We start from the raw sequence: 19952 nt of genomic DNA on the forward strand, positions 1-19952 counted from the left end.
GGGCAATCAACTTCCCCACTTTCTGGTTTTATAAATGTGTCACGGCGTTTCCTAGGATCAGGCTATTTTTAGAGTCGCGGATGAGCCAATCAGATTCGACATTTGTGTTGCCTTATGGCTGAGCTCAACTGCACGCGCAGTCTCAGACAAAAAGCTATGTTCTATTTTCGGTACCTTGACTTTTGTTGCTCTATTCTTTTATATGAATCCAACCCTACCTACGACTTTCAATTCTAGCTTGCGATTCTTTTGGTAAACAAACAAAACCGACGGATGATGGATACAAAATAGCCTGATCCTCGGAAACGCCGTGACACTTACATAATACAGATGATTGCCCCTACTTTATGAGCCCCTGATTTCAACACATATCCAAAGCTATATACCCTAGAGCTATGCAAAACTATGAAAGTTAAAATATTTTTGTACACGAGTACATAGAACTCTCGAACATAGTATTCGGAGCAGCATCGCAATATATTCGAGCTGCACTCGTAATCTATTCCGGGAATATACCATGACGTCACCCGTCACGAGGATTTCAACATCAGTAAATTCAAGATGGCTTCCAGTCTTGCAACCTAATCATTGGATCACGGAGCTACATTCTCTATATTTTATCGTCTAAACGAGGAAACAAAGTAGAATTTTCGAGTATTTTATGTTCTATCGATAATGGCAGCGGCGAGTCGGCAAAATCAGTTTAAAGTTGTATTGCTAGGGGAAGGATGTGTTGGAAAAACATCGCTTATGCTGAGATATGTTCAGGATAAATTTAACGACAAGCATCTTACGACATTACAGGTACGCCTGCAATTGTTAGTATAAATATACCGCTAATACACTCACTTTTTGAGAGGTTATGTATTCGGGGTGTTTAATATGTTGCGATTTCGTAATATAATTGTTACGGGTACTGCAGTAATAAAAACACATCTCCTTGTATTCTACATTTTTTTTTAAATTACTCTTCCATTGAGTTCTTAAGTTGTATTAAAGTTAACGTATAATATAATAAGGTCTTATTTAGGTTGTTTATGTCGAGATAACAACGAATTCAATGGATACGATAACTTTATTTTTACACCGGAACTTTATTATCACTTTCATGAAAAGTTTGCAAACCAGGATACATAGAGTTGTGTAACAGCGTTGAGGTTGTATAAGTCAATAATACCTTTGGAGTAACTATTGAATACCCTGGCAAGAAAGCACAATGGAAATCCATACAAGATCCCATATCTAAAGAGAAGGGGTGGCAAAGCTGTCAACTCAACTTGGACAGAAATCTTGTGAAATTGGGTGGAAAACAGGAAATGGGAAAAAAAGAGAGACAATGCTTGTGAATACAAAGTATGCATAAAAATTCTCACAAAAATCTTTATGGGCTGGCCTTTTTGTCATGGTGTTGGTCTTTTAAAAACAAAGCAAATGTGAAAATACTCACCCTATCTTGGTTCTGGTCTTTTAAAACAAATCAAACAACTAAAGTGGCTGTGCATGAACTAATGCCCACATCAAAAAGAGAAGGGGAGGTGTGGTCTTTATATATACATATTGGTTTTTTAAAACAAAGCAAATGTTAAAAGCATGCTATTGTCAAAAAGTGAAATGGAGGGGTGGTCTTTATATACATCTTTGTCTTTTGAAAACAAAGCAAATGTTTAAAGTGGCTATGCGTGCTCATGTCAAAAGTGAAAGAGATGGGAGGTTTTTTTTAATAAATCAGGTACAGTATGGTCTTTTAAAATGGACCCAAACATTTAAAATGGCTACACATGTACGCTTCATGTCCAAAAGTGAGGGGGAGGGTGTGGTATTCTTATCTGGGTGGGTAACATTTGATGCATAGCCTTAAGACTACATCTAGAAAGATCGGTGTATTTGATAGTCAAGCCTAGCCTTGTGACCTCAATCTATTTATCAATTTTTTTCTCAAGCTTGAATGGATTTCGAGTCAATAGCCATTAGCTTGAAGGTGGCCATGAGGGCAAGAGGAATGATTGTTTAAGTCAACTAGCAAAGAATAAGTCACTTTTTAAAGCCAAAATAATTGTCTGGCCATTCACCATTTTTTGGCTTTCAAATCCAACACTTTTTGCTACTGATACGCTATAACTTAGAGCCTACTTTAGTGTTTATTCCCTTAAGCTGAAGTTTTTATTTTATTTTGTTTTATCCATCAAAGGCATCATTTCTGAACAAAAGACTAAATATCAACGGACAACGAGTCAATCTTGCTATTTGGGTGAGTAAATTGTTTATTGTTATTTTTTTAAAGAACAATGGTAACAGAGACAATTAAATAAACATAAAAATGTGAGAAAGAAAAACAAAATGACCAGCTTGTACATGTGAAGAAATATTGATGAAAAAAAAAAAAGAAATATCAATGAGATAATTGAAACAGACATTGGTAAAGTTGATTTTTGAAGTACAAAATATTGTTTGTGTTTTTCTTGAAATCTAATAATAATAATAATAATAATATTTCCTGTTCTTCCTTTAGTTCTATACTTCCCTTTTATGGCATATGTTTTTTACAGTTTTTCATTACAATTCATAGCCATAGCAGGCCTCGAATTATTGGGGGGGCACGATACAGACTGTACAATGGGGGGAGGGGTCAGCCACGCCCCTACTGGTCATTTCCTTATAATTTTTGAAAATATTGGAGGGGCACTTGCCCCCAGTGCTCCACCCCCTGCTACGGCCCTGCAATATCAATCAAGAAAAGTAAAATTCTTCTTTCTTTACTACAGGATACAGCAGGGCAAGAGAGATTCCATGCTCTAGGGCCAATATACTACAGGGATAGGTAAGTTACTTAATCTACTTGATTGTATTTAATGTTAAGGAGCCAATATACTACAGAGACAGAAAGGTTACTTATTTAATCTCCTTTTTTATTTTTATTTTTTACTTTTATTTCCAAATCTATACATATAACAGGGCTTCTGGACAAGTGCGTAATTTGGCTTTTTCCACGTAGTCCACAGATTTCAGCATAATCCCGCGTAATTTGGCTAAATTTTGAAAGACAAAACATTTAATTGCACTGCTGATGTGTTCTTTTAGGGTTGTTACCTCTATTTCTCGTGAAAAAAGAGAGATATTCTTCGTAAGAGTGCAATATTTCGAACTGAATTTCCGAAAACAAATAAAATGACTAGGCGTTCTTTGCTAAACCGCGAAGGCCTAGGACTAATAATAAAATCCTTTTTTTAATTGGCTGGTGGCTAGGAGCCAATGAAAACTCACCTAAGATATTTTCACGCAAAAAATTAACCAATATACTACAGAGACAGAAAGGTTACTTATTTAATCTCCTTTTTTATTTTTATTTTTTACTTTTATTTCCAAATCTATACATATAACAGGGCTTCTGGACAAGTGCGTAATTTGGCTTTTTCCACGTAGTCCACAGATTTCAGCATAATCCCGCGTAATTTGGCTAAATTTTGAAAGACAAAACATTTAATTGCACTGCTGATGTGTTCTTTTAGGGTTGTTACCTTATTTCTCGTGAAAAAAGAGAGATATTCTTCGTAAGAGTGCAATATTTCGAACTGAATTTCCGAAAACAAATAAAATGACTAGGCGTTCTTTGCTAAACCGCGAAGGCCTAGGACTAATAATAAAATCCTTTTTTTAATTGGCTGGTGGCTAGGAGCCAATGAAAACTCGCCTAAGATATTTTCACGCAAAAAATTAACCTTTTCAAGTTATTTTGTGCTTTCCTTCGGTACAAAATGTTGTTTGGGCATAACAGTTGATTTTCCATGTAATTTAGCACGTAATTCAGTAAAGAATCCCGCAAAATTTTGATTTTTAAAGAAAAATGTATTGCAAAATCCAGCGTAATTTAGCGCGTAATGATTGATTTTCCGCGTAATTTAGCCAAGAAACCAGCGCAATTTTGAGTTTTTTTCCACGTAATTCCAGAAGCCCTGATATAACATTTTATGTAAATTTTAAAGATTTGCCCATGACAAACCAATCGTGACGGTTACACTTATGGTTGAATGCAGACAAATTTTAAACTTTTCAGCAAAATATATGAAATATTGAAACTCTAATAAAAGCCTTTTTTAAATATCAATTCATGGACTGTTTTACAAGCTACTTTCTAGGGGAATTCAAGCCGAACCTTTTTATAGACTAGTATAATGAATAGTAAAATGAAATGTATACGAAAGAGGCTGTCCTTTCCCTATTTTACTGGGATTTTAGTGTTAAAGGTTAATAGTTCAGTGAGTACAGTATAAAGTGTAAATGAAAGCCTATAGATAATATCACTTGCTAACCAGTTCTATTCTCCCTCTACCCTTTAAGGAATTCATATTTCTTTTTTATATATATATAGTAATGGTGCAATACTTGTTTATGATATTACTGATGAAGATTCATTTCTTAAGGTAAGATACTCAATATTAAGCTATGATCAATTATTGATTGATGATTGAATGAAGTTAGAATGAGTCTCTGAGGCTTCAAACAAAATTGACCGTTTTCCAGATGCGAAAGGGAGGCTTTGGCCGATCAAAGTTTGTTTACAGTCGCTTGTATATTGTTAACTTTGTTTGTTTGTTATACAATGGAGCATGAAACTTTAAGGTTAAAATACCTGGTTATAAAGGCCTTAAAATTTGAATTAAAAAAGCAAATATTCAGACACACAATCTTTGGACGAGGATACTATAGCATTTCTTAATGCTATAACATAAAACAGTGTCATGATACCTTTTCCTAAAAAATATTTATATATTTTTGACCCCAATCTCCCCCTTATTTTCTGCCACTTATGAACTCTCATGGTACCTCAATGTTGATGATTTCATTCAATTAATACATGATGCACATTAATACATAGTGGACCTTTTTTCTTATCTCATTCATTTATTTGACTCCTAACTGGTATATGCAAATCAAATCAAGATAGCATAAAAGCAGAAGAAGTTGTTCTCTCCATATGCTATAAAAATAGTAATTTATGGGAAGATTTATGATTGTAAAGTTTCTTGTTTTGTTCTCACTGCATGCAAGCTGGGGAGAAGCTTGCATGTGGGCAGAATAAAACAAGATGGTAGCGATGACTCCACCCTTAGCGAAAAACATCAAAACACATAAACATAGCAAAAAAGACAAGGTTGATGACTGTAAGCAGGCTAATGATGATAAACAGAGCAATCCTTAAGATTCTTTTAAGCTGAGGTACACTTAAGTCAATTGGTTAATATGTTATTTTTATTGCAGGTTAAAAATTGGGTGAGGGAGTTGAAGAAAATGCTAGGGGATGATATCTGCCTGTGTATAGCAGGTAAGGTTTCAATGACGCCCTGCCTTAGAATAATCATGCACAGTGCCTTGGAATAATTATGCACAGTACATTGGAATAATTATGCACAGTACATTGGAATAATTATGCACAGTGCATTAGAATAATTATAAACAGTGTCTTGGAATAATCATGCACAGTGCCTTGGAATAATTATGCACAGTGTCTTGGAATAATTATGCACAGCACATTGCAATAATTATGCACAGTGCATTGGAATAATTATGCACAGTGTCTTGGAATAATCATGCACAGTGCCTTAGAATAATCATGCACAGTGCCTTGGAATAATTATGCACAGTGCCTTGGAATAATTATGCACAATGCATTGGAATAATTATGCACAGTGCCTTGGAATAATTATGCACAGTGTCTTGGAATAATCATGCACAGTGCCTTGGAATAATTATGCACAGTGTCTTGGAATAATTATGCACAGTACATTGAAATTATCATGCACAGTGTATTGGAATAATTGTGCACAATGCATTGGAATAATCATGCACAGTGCCTTGGAATAATTATGCACAGTGCCTTGGAATAATTGTGCACAGTGTCTTGGAATAATCATGTACAGTGCCTTGGAATAATTATGCACAGTGTCTTGGAATAATTATGCACAGTACATTGGAATTATTATGCACAGTGCATTGGAATAATTATGCACAGTGTCTTGGAATAATCATGCACAGTGCCTTGGAATAATCATGCACAGTGCCTTGAAATAATTATGCACAGTGCCTTGGAATAATTATGCACAGTGCCTTGGAATAATTATGCACAGTGCCTTGGAATAATTATGCACAGTGTCTTGGAATAATCATGCACAGTGCCTTGGAATAATTATGCACAGTGTCTTGGAATAATTATGCAAAGTACATTGAAATTATCATGCACAGTGTATTGGAATAATTGTGCACAATGCATTGGAATAATCATGCACAGTGCCTTGGAATAATTATGCACAGTGCCTTGGAATAATTATGCACAGTGTCTTGGAATAATTATGCACAGTGTCTTGGAATAATTATGCACAGTGCATTGGAATAGTTATGCACAGTGTCTTGGAATAATCATGCACAGTGCATTGGAATAATCATGCACAGTGCCTTGGAATAATTATGCACAGTGCCTTGGAATAATTGTGCACAATGCATTGGAATAGTTATGCACAGTGTCTTGGAATAATCATGCACAGTGCCTTGGAATAATTATGCACAGTGTCTTGGAATAGTTATGCACAGTGCCTTGGAATAATTATGCACAGTGCCTTGGAATAATTATGCACAGTGTCTTGGAATAATTATGCACAGTGCATTGGAATAATTATGCACAGTGTCTTGGAATAATCATGCACAGTGCCTTGGAATAATTATGCACAGTGTCTTGGAATTATTATGCACAATGCATTGGAATTATTATGCACAGTGCATTGGAATAATCATGCACTGTGCATTGGAATAGTTATGCACAGTGTCTTTGAATAATCATGCACAGTGCCTTGGAATAATTATGCACAGTGCCTTAGAACAATTATGCATAGTGTCTTGGAATAATTATTCATAGTGTCTTGGAATAATTATGCACAGTGCCTTGAAATAATACAGTAGGGTGTGTTTAGTATTAAAGGAATAAATGCAAAAGTTTTGTGCCTCTTTGACTCTGTTCTCATGCTTGTCAAACAAATCTCTAGTCTTAGCTGCGTTACTGGAATCACACAGAGATGATTACAGAATCTTTAGTCTAAACATTATATGATTAATTCCATGCTATACGGGTTTGTGCTGTTTTGAAGGAATAATTGGAAGAGTATTGAATTAGCTGTGCACATGTACAACTATTTCAAATAATGTTGTCAGGTGCGAATGGCAAATGGCAATTCTAAGACCATGAGTCTCATTATATTTCTGCTGAATAAAGGAAAATGTGAAAAAAGCAAACAACCATCAATTAAAGGCCATCAATGTATGGCTTTGGTATCACTAAACTTTAAGTATCACCTTTATTTGTATGAATAATTAAAACCCAGAAGCTTCTTTCGGTAGAAGAACTACCATTTGGCATTTGCCATTCGCCGTTTGCATTGACAGCATTTTTTTAAATAAAGGTATATGACGAATGAAATTTTGGCCAGCATGCTCATATGGCTACTTATTATTCTGATTAGTTTGAAGAGATTCTCGACTTGATGCTTTTTTAAGCATTGGCACATTTTTTCAAGCATGGGCTATTATTGCTTGATTTATTGTGACCATAATAACTTGTTATTTTCCTGATCTCTTTCTTTTTCTAAGGTAACAAAATTGATTTAGAGAAAGACAGACACGTTGAAGCTTCTGATGCTGAGGCGTAAGTGCTGTAATGTTGCTTGGATTGTTTGAAAATTATAAAATTATATAATTATAAAATTAATGGGTCCCTGCATTTAAATGTACCAGAGATGTTTTGAAGCTTTGGGGAGAGGGATTCTGGGACAACTTCGAGATGTCTGCTTGTCCAGCCAAACAATCCCTGGCTGTAGTAGGGGCGTGGGGAGGGCATGGCCACACCCCTTCAGGCTTAGAAAAAAGCCGATGAAATACTCAATTGGATTATTATATGATTGTTACTTTCTGTTTTAGTTTCATGTCTATTTTTTTCAGTTATGCTAAAACTGTTGGTGCCAAGCACTTCCACACATCAGCAAAACTGAATAAAGGGATAGAGGAAATGTTCTTCGAATTAACAAAAAGTAAGTTATGTGTAACAAATATCAAATCTCAGGAATTATCCATCCAGGTTAGCTTAAAGACTGCTCCTATTGTTAATGTAAATCAGGTTTGAGAGTTCACATCTTTTGTTATTCTGTGCTTAGTAGCATGTAAAGTAATATGTCAGGAGCAAAGTTAAATTTCAGGTGTTCATTAAACTATGTTTTTCTTATAAGTGAAAGTGTTTTATGACAGTGAGCGACTTTTATGGGGTTAATTGTGCTCTGTGCAATAAAAACAGTAGAGACCCATTTCATTTGAGATTGATACCATGCGAAGGATTTTGTTGGTTCACATTATGCGTTTTTAAGATTTGAGTAAATGTACAGCTTACATAAAGGATGCAATTTCATCATCTAAAAGTACCTTCTTCAACCACTTCCATCCGCTTGATGCAAGATGTTCAAACCACCATATTGTATATGCATGGTTTTGTCCTTTTTCGAGCCTTCAAAATTAACACAAAAATCACTCTTCAACTGTGCAAGTTCCCTTAAAAAGGGCAAAGAGGAATTTCTCTATACTTAATGGCATGCAAGGGCTGGGGAAAGCAGGGATTTTGCTGTTACTTAATGTATAACATTCTTTGTATTTTATAGGAATGGTAGACCAACAAGAAAAAGCCACCACGAAAACCAACACCAATTCTCTTGAAAGAGGAACATCCAGAAGAAAAAATGTAGTAATCGTTGACGAGCAGCCGTCAAAACAAAAAAGTGGAGGGTGTTGTGGCGGGAGCTCTTAGACGAAAAATGAGAACTAATCGCAGTTTTGTAACAAAATATAATGGGCATTATATAAGCTCCATATTGGCTATATACAGGTCCCATAAGACCTGCCTATATTAGCCCAATATTGGTCTGCCACACAAAGTCTAGCATAGGCTTTTTCAAATGAGTCCCTTGTTGTAAGGTTTATTAGAGATAATGAATGAGATAATTAGCTCATGAACCTTTGACAATTGTGCATCAGTGACAAAATGAAAGCTAAGAAATGCATCCAGGTAACCAAAGGAGACTAATTTTCCAAGGTGACGATGGGGAAAAGGGCCAGTGGAAAATAAAATTAGATTTAGAACTGTAGATAGAAAAGAAGATGGTCTAGGCAGCATCACTTAGTACTATGCAAAACACATTCTCAGGAAAAGTTTGTTGTATTACTTGGTCCATATTTTGTTTCTGTTTTCACCTTTTTCTCTGAAATAAAGAACATGCTATAAAAAAACAAACTGAATATATTAAAGAATGTTGGCCAGAAACTCCTTTGTTACTGTTTATTTTCAAAAAAAAAGTATTTGCACAGAACCTTCCAAATAATCACCCATGATTGAAGTTTTTTTAACCCTGGCTATTTTTTAGTCGAATTTCGAAAGTCAAACACGGCTGCACCTAGTCAGCCGTATCCAAGCTTTCCAACAGTGCTTTGTGGTCCAATCCCCAATCCCTTGCTGTGCTAATTGCAAGTGAAGCAACCACACGTGTTGTTTTATCTTTACTGGCGCTGTTCCTTTTTTTTCCTGCCTATCACTATTGTTGGGCACTTGTTAAATGTTCTTTGTCAGATGTCAGCCGTGTGAGCTGATAATTTTAAAGCTGTTAAAGCCATTCTCTTGGTGAGCCGTGTGACTTCAGACGCTGATGTTTTAAGAGATATCGCTTCTCTATGGTTAGCTATGTGCCTTAGAATATCGAAGCCGCTCTCTTGGTAAGCTATATCATTTCATATAATGATCGTTTGGAAGATATCGAAGTCGTTCTCTTGGTAAGCCGTGTGAATTAGGCGCTGATGCTTTGGGCATATTGATGCCGCTGTCTCTTTAAAGATATCGAGGCCGCTCTCTTGGTAAGCCATATGACTTCATACACTGACGGTTTTGAGGATACTGAAGCCTCTGTCTTAGTGAGACGTAACTTTAGACGCTAATGGTTTTGAAGATATTGAAGCCACTCTCCGCGGTGCTGATAAGAACTCCCGGCAGTTGAGGATGCCAGTGAAGCTCCTTGATGTCCTTCTGACCCTGTGGAAATACAAACATCTCCATCAGCGAAATTGGCAGGATAGCTGAGTGGTAAGGGCTTCGTCTCTCTCATCATCTAGCAGTTTTGGTGGCATAACAATGTGCTGTCGTTGTTGTTGTGGTGGTGGTGATGGTGGTGTTATCACCTTTCTTACCATGTGTATAAAAAACAGTTTACGCAGCACATCAAGATATTAAGTTGTTGTTGTTGTTTTTGTTGTTGTTGTTGGATGTTGCCACCTTTCTAACCATGTGTATAAATACCAGTTGAAGCGACACATCAAGGTGTTGTTGTTGTAATGGTGATATTGTAGCTTTTTTACCATTTATAGAAATAGCAGAAGTTGTGGCGGTACGTCAAGATGTTGTTGTTTACGCGTAGTGGTGGTGTGTTATATCTTTCTAATACATCAAGGCGTTCTTGTCGAAGAAGTGTTGGATGTTGTCAACTCTCTTACCATGTATATAAACCTGGAGTTGTGGCGGCACGTCAAGGTGTTGTTGTTGTTGTTATTGTTGTGGAAGTGTTGGATGCTGTCAACTGTCTTACCATGTGTATAAACAGCAGTTGTGGCGGCACGTCAAGGTGGCGCCCAGGCCCTTCAGCAGCCTCGTCCCTCTCGACGGCCAGGTCCCATAAGGTTATTTGATTATCTGCTGACGATGCAGCGAAGACAGACCCATCTGTCGGGTGCCATTCTACCGAGGTTATGGGACCGGTACTATGCTTGAACAACGCCACTGGTTGACCTCTGTCCAAAAAAATTTTTGAAACATGATAACTCCAGGAGCGGATGCGGGATTTTATGAAGAGGGGTGCAAAACAGGTTCCGAACATAAGTTTGATGCTACTTGTATTTCTTAAGTATTTTATACTAAACAAATACCAAATAAAAATATCATTTAGCTCCTTTTTTCCACTTAAAGTGGGAATTGGATACCAACCCAATCCCTGTATCCGCCACTGAGCTCTAATTCGAGGCTGGTGTGACGACAGTTTAGACGCCTTTTTTCCATGTGCCGTTCCAAATGTAAAGGCATGCAAATTAACCAATTGGATTGTTATGTGTTCATTTGCATTTGGAACAGTACATGAAAAGTTCTACGTTTGTTCCAGGTCTACTGTTTGTGAAAAATCATATGTCCTGAGGAAAAATAAAACATCTTCTCTCTACAGCCCTAAAGAATGTATCAGAACTTGTGCAACGAAAAGTCACCTACTGCATTATGGGGCTGCTAAGACAAAATAAAAACTATTCCACTTACTGTTTCTGAAGCTGTCTCAAGTCCCACACCTTCAAAATGCCATCATCTCCGCCCGATACAATAAATGGCTCATTTCTAGTCAACAAAATAAGCGAATAAAACAGTAACGCAGGCTTAAATGTCACTGACACCGTATTTATGACATGACGACCAATGTTGCATTATACACCTTTCCAACTTATATAATGGTCAGAAGTTTTGCATCATAAACGCTTTACCAATTATGCTATTCTTAATGACGTTGTATGATACCGATACTTTTACCGAATTTACATATGCCATTCTCATGGATCAATGTCGTTTCATAAACTTTTACCAGTTATTTCACGTTTACCATGCGTAAAAAAGCATGGAGACCTACCTGTTCCATGATATAACATTCACGTCGGCGTCATGTGCATTGGTCGAGATCATACAGGCTTTAGAGGGCATAGCTCGAGCATCCCAAATGCGGATAGTCTTGTCGACTGAACATGACGCAAAAACCTAGACCACAGGACAATCAATTTCCGTTTAACAATGAATCCTAGCAGGCTCGGATCTTGGATTTCTCAAGAAGGAGGGTGGAACAATAAAATATATGGCGGGAGATAAATTTCCCCATGGATTCGAAAATGTTGGCTAGTTAAGCAAAAACTTGATTGGCAAATGTTGGCTAGGCTTATCTGTAATGCTTGGTGCACACTAGTTACATAACGAGATAACGACATGGGCGCGCGCACTCTTATTCGTATGTTCAAGTGTGAATGGTTCGACATTTTGACATAGGCCCGACATAATGACATTGACATAGCGACATAAGAGAAAAAACATGTTTTTTTGTCGTTATGTCCATGTCGTTATGTCGGGCTAAACAGAGTGCACGCGCCTATGTTGTTATGTCGTTATGTCACTAGTGTGCACTAGGCATAATCAAAAACCTCATTGGCAAATGTTGGCTAAGCTTATCTAAGCGAAAACCTGATTGTCAAATGTTGGCTAGGCTTATCTAAGCAAAAACCTGATTGGCAAATATTGGCTAGACTTATCTAAGCAACAACCTGGTTGGCAAATATTGGGTAGGTTTATCTAAGAAAAAACCTGATTGGCAAATATTGGGTAGGTTTATCTAAGAAAAAACCTGCTTGGCAAATATTGGGTAGGTTTATCTAAGAAAAAACCTGATTGGCAAATATTGGGTAGGTTTATCTAAGCGAAAAGCTGATTGGCAAATTTTGGCTAGACTTATCTAAGGAAAAAAACCTGATTGGCAAATGTTGGCTAGGCTTATCTAAGAAAAAACCTGATTGGCAAATTTCGGCTAGACTTATCGAAGCAAAAACCTGATTGGCAAATATTGGCTAGACTTATCTAAGCGAAAAGCTGATTGGCAAATTTTGGCTAGACTTATCTAAGAAAACAAACCTGATTGGCAAATGCTGGCTAGGCTTATCTAAGAAAAAACCTGATTGGCAAATTTCGGCTAGACTTATCTAAGCGGAAACCTGATTGGAAAATGTTGGCTAGACTTATCTAAGAAAAAAAAAACCTCATTGGCAAATGTTGGCTAGGCTTATCTAAAAAAAAAACCTGATTGGCAAATTTTGGCTCGACTTATCTAAGCAAAAACCTGATAGGCAAATGCTGGCTAGGCTTACCTGTAAGCAAAAACCTGATTTGAAAATGTTGGCTAGACTTATTGGTCAGGTGCAATGGGCTTTCAAAAATGTTAATTTGTGCAGATATTTGTCGGGATTTATTCTAGCTTAAATATCCGCAATTTCCCATCTCTGAAACCCAGAAGTCACCTTCTACAATAGTGCCACATTGTCCCAGTTTGGTCTCAAAACCTTTGGAGTTTGCCTGTCCTACATCATTTGGGATATTTTGGGCAATCGCAAAAATGCCATCGCTCAAAGGCAAATCATAAAATGACAGATATTTTTGCAGTTATGTAATTATTTGGAAAGGTGCCGACCAAGTGTAATTGTAACCAAACTTGGACATACCAGCATGTTCTAAGCATTTTCCGCCAATAAATCCCTTAAGCATATTTAAAATACGCATGATGAAACTAAGGAACTCAAGATTGCGGCAAGGCCACATACGTTCAACAAGTCAAACTCAAGGACAAGAAACAAAAAGATACTATCCATGTCTTGACCGGGAATCAAACATGTTTCAGCAGAGGTGAGAGGTCCTATGTGCTGACATCCTAACACACTAAGCCACCTGTGATCCACCGATATACAGTAACCTATTTCACAAGAAGGTTGTCACTGCAAATGGGGAATGGCAAATTGTAAATGGCAGTTCTAAGACCGAAGGTGCTTATGGGTACTAATAGTTCGTAAAAAAATGTATTGAATAAAGTCCAGAAATGTCAGAGCCAAACATCCATGACCTAAAAGAATAATGTAAGGTTTACCATATTCTCCACCATTTGGAAGAAAGTGAATGTGACCCATGCTTTATATCAGTCATGGAACTGCAATTTGCTAATCGTCATTTACTGTTTCGCGCTGATAACCTTTTTTGAAATAGGTGTTATGGCAAGTTGTACGTACGTTGTTCTCATTTGGGCTCCATTGCACGTCCTCCACAGAGTCTGTGTGTGCATTGAAAGGTCTTTGGTCCACATGCCAAGACCCGCCCTCCTGTGGGTTCCACAGGTGAACATTATGCTTGCAGTCGCCCGTTAATAACCTAAGGAGACATAAGATATAGAGTGCTTGCAATAAAAGTGTGAAACACTAAATAATATTTAGTACTATTTTGTAGAATTTAGTACTATTTAAGTGAATTTAGTACAAATAGTTGAAGTGTGAAGGCGGTGTAGATTTCAACAGTTAAATCTATTTTCTCAATGACAGTAGCTAAGAAGGCGATCCTCTTTGATGTCATTTTGTTTGTGATCGCTCTAAAGCTGTGACAGATGCAGAATTGGAAAAAAATCAAAAGTTATGATTGACATCTACCAAAATACAGTTGTGACTTGTTAACAAAAAGCACAGAGTGCATGTGTGACTGAAAACGAGTGTGATACTGTAAAAGCTTTTTGATTCCTGAGAGAAATATTCCATAGCCAAGGGCCAGCAACACTAAAGAGAACATTGACTATTTGAAATTAAGCTGGGCCAGGTGTAATCCTCTATCTTTTGAGGAGCGCAGTGTATGCAGCATCATCCTGTGTTATCAACTCGAAGGGTAGTAGTTGTAGAGGCATGTAACAAGGGTTGGTTGTGTGTTTGATTAGATTAAAAAAAAAAAAGGAATTTAATGCCGATGAGTTTGGGGCATAGTAACGAGATAACAATAGCTGTCAAGTGTCCCTAATCAGCTCATTAACTTATTAGAGGAGCTGACCTGTGTAATGATAATCTCACAAAATCGTTTGTCATGAAACCACAACAATAGAGGATAGAAATCCTGTGTCAATTCTGTCAAAGTTAAAATATGTAAGCCTTCCCCTTTGTACCTTCCATGTGTGTTCCTGGACCAATCCATTGCAAATCCTTCACTCTGAGATCAAAGCAGAAATATAATCATGGAAAGGCAACAAAAGGGCATGGGCAAGGAAAGAAAAACATTCATCTATTACTTAAATCAAACAATCTGTCTTAGCCAATCAGAATCGACATACAGACACAATGTATTTTAATATGTAGGTATTATTGTGACTCCTGTAACAATCAGATTTTTGATTTTTGATTTTTTGAAATTCCTCAGAAAACAAATTTCCCAAATTTGTTGTATTGAGTATCTTTGTGAGTCACTTCCATTTATCAAATGACCAACTTTTTGGTGGCCAAGGAGATGAGCATGCCTAAGGTACAAGGTTGTTCTCTCTAACTTACTGCATGGCCAGAAAATGTGAAGAGGGGACTGGACTCCCTTGGCTGGCTAGAGGACCCAGGATTATCTGATGCAATGATTTGTGCCTCAACATCCCATATGTGGACGCTACCTCTTTCAGACCATGATGCAACAATGTGACGATTAGGGATATGACCATGCTGTGGAAAACATTAGCATTGAAATATAAATAAAAAATCAACAGGTGTAACTGACAAAGTTGTCTGATAGACATGCAAGAATCGTAGGAGGATCTTGTTGTGTTTATGTGCACTGAACTATTTCTGTGAAATTTGTATCATTTGGATACCTTTCTTGCATCCTTATTAGATTTTAACCTTTATTACCCAAAATTCAATAGGGAGACAGAAGGAATTATTAATTACTGTATTAAACTGCTTACTGTAATGTGCATTGCATTGTCAGCCAAATACAAAACCAATACAATACACTTAGCAATATGTATGGTGGTTGCACAAATCAACATGAACACACCCTAATTCTATTGACTCCCCCATTGTGCTTGAGCATAACTGTTTCTAGTTCTGGGTCCTCATCTATATAATCATCTTCTTCTTCATCAGAATCTGAGTTTGGGGAAACAAAAGTCTCTCGAATACATATAGCCTGCGTAGCTGCTCAAGGGTGGGGGACAGGGGGAGAGGGGGCAAGAGAAGAAAAAGCGAGCAATACAAGCCAGAAAGTATTCTATCAGTATATATTATTTTGACGGGGGGTTGACATTTTTTGCAGATATATCTTACTAACCAAAGATTATTGACAAAAATAACCTTGCTTGATTCTGAATTCTGCAATTTATCTTGATTAATTTCATTCTTATTAAAAATTGCTGTTTAGCCCACAGGTGAGCCACACCTTTCAGTAGTTCTCAAAAAAACATTGGAAAAGAGAAATTAATCATTTAAAAACAAAGTTTTGATGGAATTGGATGCTTTCTCACACTTTACAAAATAGCAGCGGATACAGCCCTCTACACAGGATTTGTGGAGATGGGTGCACATTCATTAGCATTATATTATTGAAAAAAGAAATACTTACATATTTTCAACGAGGAATGTGGGGGAACCTTGACACCCCAGGGTGCCCCTCCCCTAGACATGGGCCTGTGGCACTCTTCACCTGCTAGTCTCTTACCTTTTTCCTCGTCATGGGTGCGGTGAAGCTCCGACATCTTCATGACGATAATGTGGTTAGCACGGCTCCTCTCTGACTGAGTGCCAGCAACGATATATGCTGTCATGGGGTACTGTACAAAAATACAAAAAAAAAATCAAATAAATTTGAAAAGCAACAGTAATCAACTTTCTTGCAGCTGGAATGCTGGATTACGAGAGTGCAGAAACAAATGCATGCACACTACAGTGTACCTCAGTGCGCGCTTCTCCTAAGTTGTCTGGAATAACATCAAAACTGAGGCAAGGTGCTCCAGTCTGAGCCTAGGGAGAACAAATCAGCAGACCCATTAGAAAATGGAGATACAAAAGGGCTGTCAAAATAATTTTTAGTACTGACTGCATGGTACATGTGGTAGGCAGTGCTGTCATATGTTAGCTCCTCATCTTGCTCCATCGCATCACCTGGCAGAAAAACCTGAGAGCAAACAAACACGTACTGAACGAAGCTATTCTTATAGATACACAGCATCAACCCTTTATCAAAATAAGTTGGATACCCTATTATCCCTATCCCATCACCTAGCAGAAAAACATGAATGCAAACAAACATGCATGATGTATTATGCTCGTCTTATCGATACATCACTTCAACCCTTCATCAAAATAAGTTGCACACCCTACAACCCATATCCCCATTACCTGGCAAAAAAAAACGGAGTGCAAAGAAACACAAATGAAGCTCGTCTTATAGATATACAACACCAACCCTTTTTTAAACTGAGTTGGAAACCATGTCCATCACCTGGCTCAAAATCTTGGGTAACGATCTCTAATCATTACTACTGTACAGAGAGTTCTTAGAGGGCAAGTTACCATTCATCACAGCCAGAAGTACTGAATCAATGTCTTATCAAGGGAATCAGTACTGGCCTTCGGCCTTGCCTAATTACACTTGTCTTGACATTGATTATTCTAAATACTGTATAACTAAAACAGCACAATATTTTTTATAATCTTTAAACAAACCTCTTTATGGTCCTTTGGTTGCTGGTTTGCTTCCTCTTCTTTATTCTTTTTCTTCTTCTTCTTCTTTTTCTTTTTACCTATAGAAATCAAGGCAGCACAAATAGTAAGTATTTGCAAGACAAGTTTGGAAGGGGGAGACAGTGATATGAAACCAGATTCTGCATGCCTTAGAAAATCCCTTAGTTATCTTAAGTCAATAGCCTTACAACACCAATCAATCTAATGCTAACGACAGCCTTCTCGAAACCTGCCGGCTTAATAAGCTGCCTTCTCTGAAGGTTTGACCATTTCCATCCAGACAGAAAATACATTATGTATATTTGTTTTGTTACTGACAAAGAAAAAGAAACCTTCAGCATCCAAAACACCTTCAAACTTATAATGAACTGCTCCTCTAAATCTTTTGGAGCAGGCTGAAAAACCTGGATTGGGTGAGGTAAATTCTGAGGTGAGAAATGGGAACTCCAGCCAATGTCCCAGGAAATGCTGGGGGGAGACTTTAAGTCAATTTGGCAAGGTTACCAAACAAGCTTACACAATATGAATGAGCAAGCAAAGAGTGGCTCTCACCTTGATTGGCTGAGCCTTCAGCATTTTGGTCAGCTGAGTCATCAGCCACAGCCTGGCCTTCCCCACCATGTGTTACATCTTTTTCTTCATCATTGCCATACAAGGCCATCTCCTCATCAATTACTAGTTGGAATTACAAAATTTGAAATACCTCTCTTACACATTTTAGGGTATCCTTACTGTAGACTTTTAGAATTAAAATTGCTTTGGGGTGAAATAGGGGTAATCTTGATGAAATTATGAGGGCTGGATACTGGTATTTAAACAGGCTTTTTGCACAATCCATAATGACCCACTGTAAGGGTCACTTACACTTACAGTGTAAGTTCTGGCTAAACATTCAAACATGTTTGTCAAACATTAAAAGCATGCTTTGGGAGGTGGCTTAACACAAAAACACTTTAATAAAAAATGAGGGCTACGGCAATTTCAAGCTGTGATCGGATAAAATCGCCCACAATATTTTCGGGCTGTGATCGGATAAAAGCGCCCACAATAATTTGTGTGATAAGTGGCTAAACAATAAAACATGTAAATTTAACACTAATGTTTGTTGAAATGTTTTGATCTTGTTCAAACATCTATATGTGTTGTGGAAGCCAATTGAGTGCCATGTTTTGTGGGTGGCTAAACATACAAACATTAGCTTCAAACGAAATGTTTGAAAAACATATTTGAATGTTTAGCCAGGCCTTTATTTTTCTATTTCCAAGTTAATTTGTCTTTGAATGGGAAAGGTTCAGGCTCAGAAATCTGGGTAACGATTTCTAATCATTACTGCAGAAAGTTATTAGAGGGCAAGCTACCATTCATCACAGCCAGAATTGGTGCCTCAGGCCAATTAAAAATAAAAAAAAATGGTTCCTGTCCCTGTCTGCATCTTTTTTGGGGGGCTGCTTCAAAATTTCTTTATTTGTTATCAGCGGCATAGCCAGGGTTTTTTAAAAGGAGGGGGCCCAAAAGGCCCGATGAAGGCATTTTTTCCTGTATTTCAAATAATGGCTGCTAGAAGGGGAGGTCCGGGCCGCCTGGGCCACCCCCCTGGCTACGCCCCTGGTTATTTTCTACTAAAACCCTATAGAACAAATAACTTGTGCAACTAATTTTGAAAACATTGCAGAAGAACTAAAAACTTTAGTTTCAATAATAATATGACTTGTGAGTTTTTTTTTCATAAACATTTAATATTTCACCTCAGAATCGTGCAAAACTCCTGCTATCTCTTGGGAAGAGTGTTAATACACCTTATAATCACGGGCAGCTTTTTATTTTATATCGTTGACATAAAGATATAAAATAAAAAGCTGCCCGCTCAATTATTTTTGTAGAAATCCGCACAGGAAACATTTGTTTATTTTTACTTGATCTTAGATTTCAAAACTTATCATAAGCTGACATGGATTGCTCTGCATATATATATAAAACTACAGAGAGTTATAGACGGCAAAGTTACCATTCATTACAGCCTGGCCTTGATCAAAATAAAGGACATATTTTGTTTCTCCAATGCTTAAAAGCGTGCTAATTTTAAAAATTATCTCTTGTATCTATATATTTCTAGTATAGAAAATGAATATCAAGTTACAATACGAGGTGAACTTCTTATAAATTATATACAGTATAATCTTAACTAAAGTTAATCTAAACTGCTGCCTTTTTCGCTGTTGTAGTAACAGCTTGTTCCTTTTTGGGTGAGAAACAGTGCAAACTTTCTGAGCTATCAAAGCTCAGAGGATTAGAGAACTAATCTTATAGGGATTTTTCCTGATAAGGTAGAGCGAATTCCCACAAAAAATGCACAGAAATTACACGATAAATGTCGACATTCTCAACACTCACCGTAATCCGCCATCTTGCACGTGCAAACTGGTGGCCGCTGACCACATTGCGCAATTCAAAACAAAATAAATATTTCTGAAATCTAAAAAAGGGGTATAGACAGGAATAGATTAATTCTTCGCAAAAAGATGCTTATGGGGTGTAGGGAAAGAGTGCCTATTTTACCTTCCTGATAA

General features: G+C 37.2%; 2 protein-coding genes across 2 annotated transcripts; one reads left to right on the forward strand and one right to left on the reverse strand.

Moving 5' to 3' along the window:
- The first annotated feature begins 514 nt into the window (after positions 1-514).
- Positions 515-9346, forward strand: LOC5506367 (ras-related protein Rab-21). The gene is made up of 8 exons (XM_001627041.3): positions 515-804; positions 2189-2248; positions 2763-2818; positions 4367-4418; positions 5257-5320; positions 7633-7687; positions 7981-8069; positions 8688-9346. The coding sequence occupies exons 1-8, from the start codon at positions 676-678 to the stop codon at positions 8831-8833; spliced, it is 651 nt and encodes a 216-aa protein (XP_001627091.1). The 5' UTR covers positions 515-675; the 3' UTR covers positions 8834-9346.
- Positions 9347-19915, reverse strand: LOC5506376 (glutamate-rich WD repeat-containing protein 1). Its single transcript, XM_001627030.3, has 14 exons — positions 19777-19915; positions 17938-18060; positions 17368-17444; positions 16739-16816; positions 16594-16662; positions 16361-16472; positions 15701-15792; positions 15208-15366; positions 14829-14872; positions 13918-14056; positions 11733-11857; positions 11372-11446; positions 10656-10857; positions 9347-10105 (listed from the first exon to the last, which is right to left on the reverse strand). The coding sequence occupies exons 1-14, from the start codon at positions 19787-19789 to the stop codon at positions 10001-10003; spliced, it is 1413 nt and encodes a 470-aa protein (XP_001627080.3). The 5' UTR covers positions 19790-19915; the 3' UTR covers positions 9347-10000.
- Between the last annotated feature and the right edge of the window lie 37 nt (positions 19916-19952).

The sequence above is a fragment of the Nematostella vectensis genome, chromosome 15 (assembly GCF_932526225.1).
Source record: "Nematostella vectensis chromosome 15, jaNemVect1.1, whole genome shotgun sequence".
Lineage (NCBI taxonomy): Eukaryota > Metazoa > Cnidaria > Anthozoa > Actiniaria > Edwardsiidae > Nematostella > Nematostella vectensis.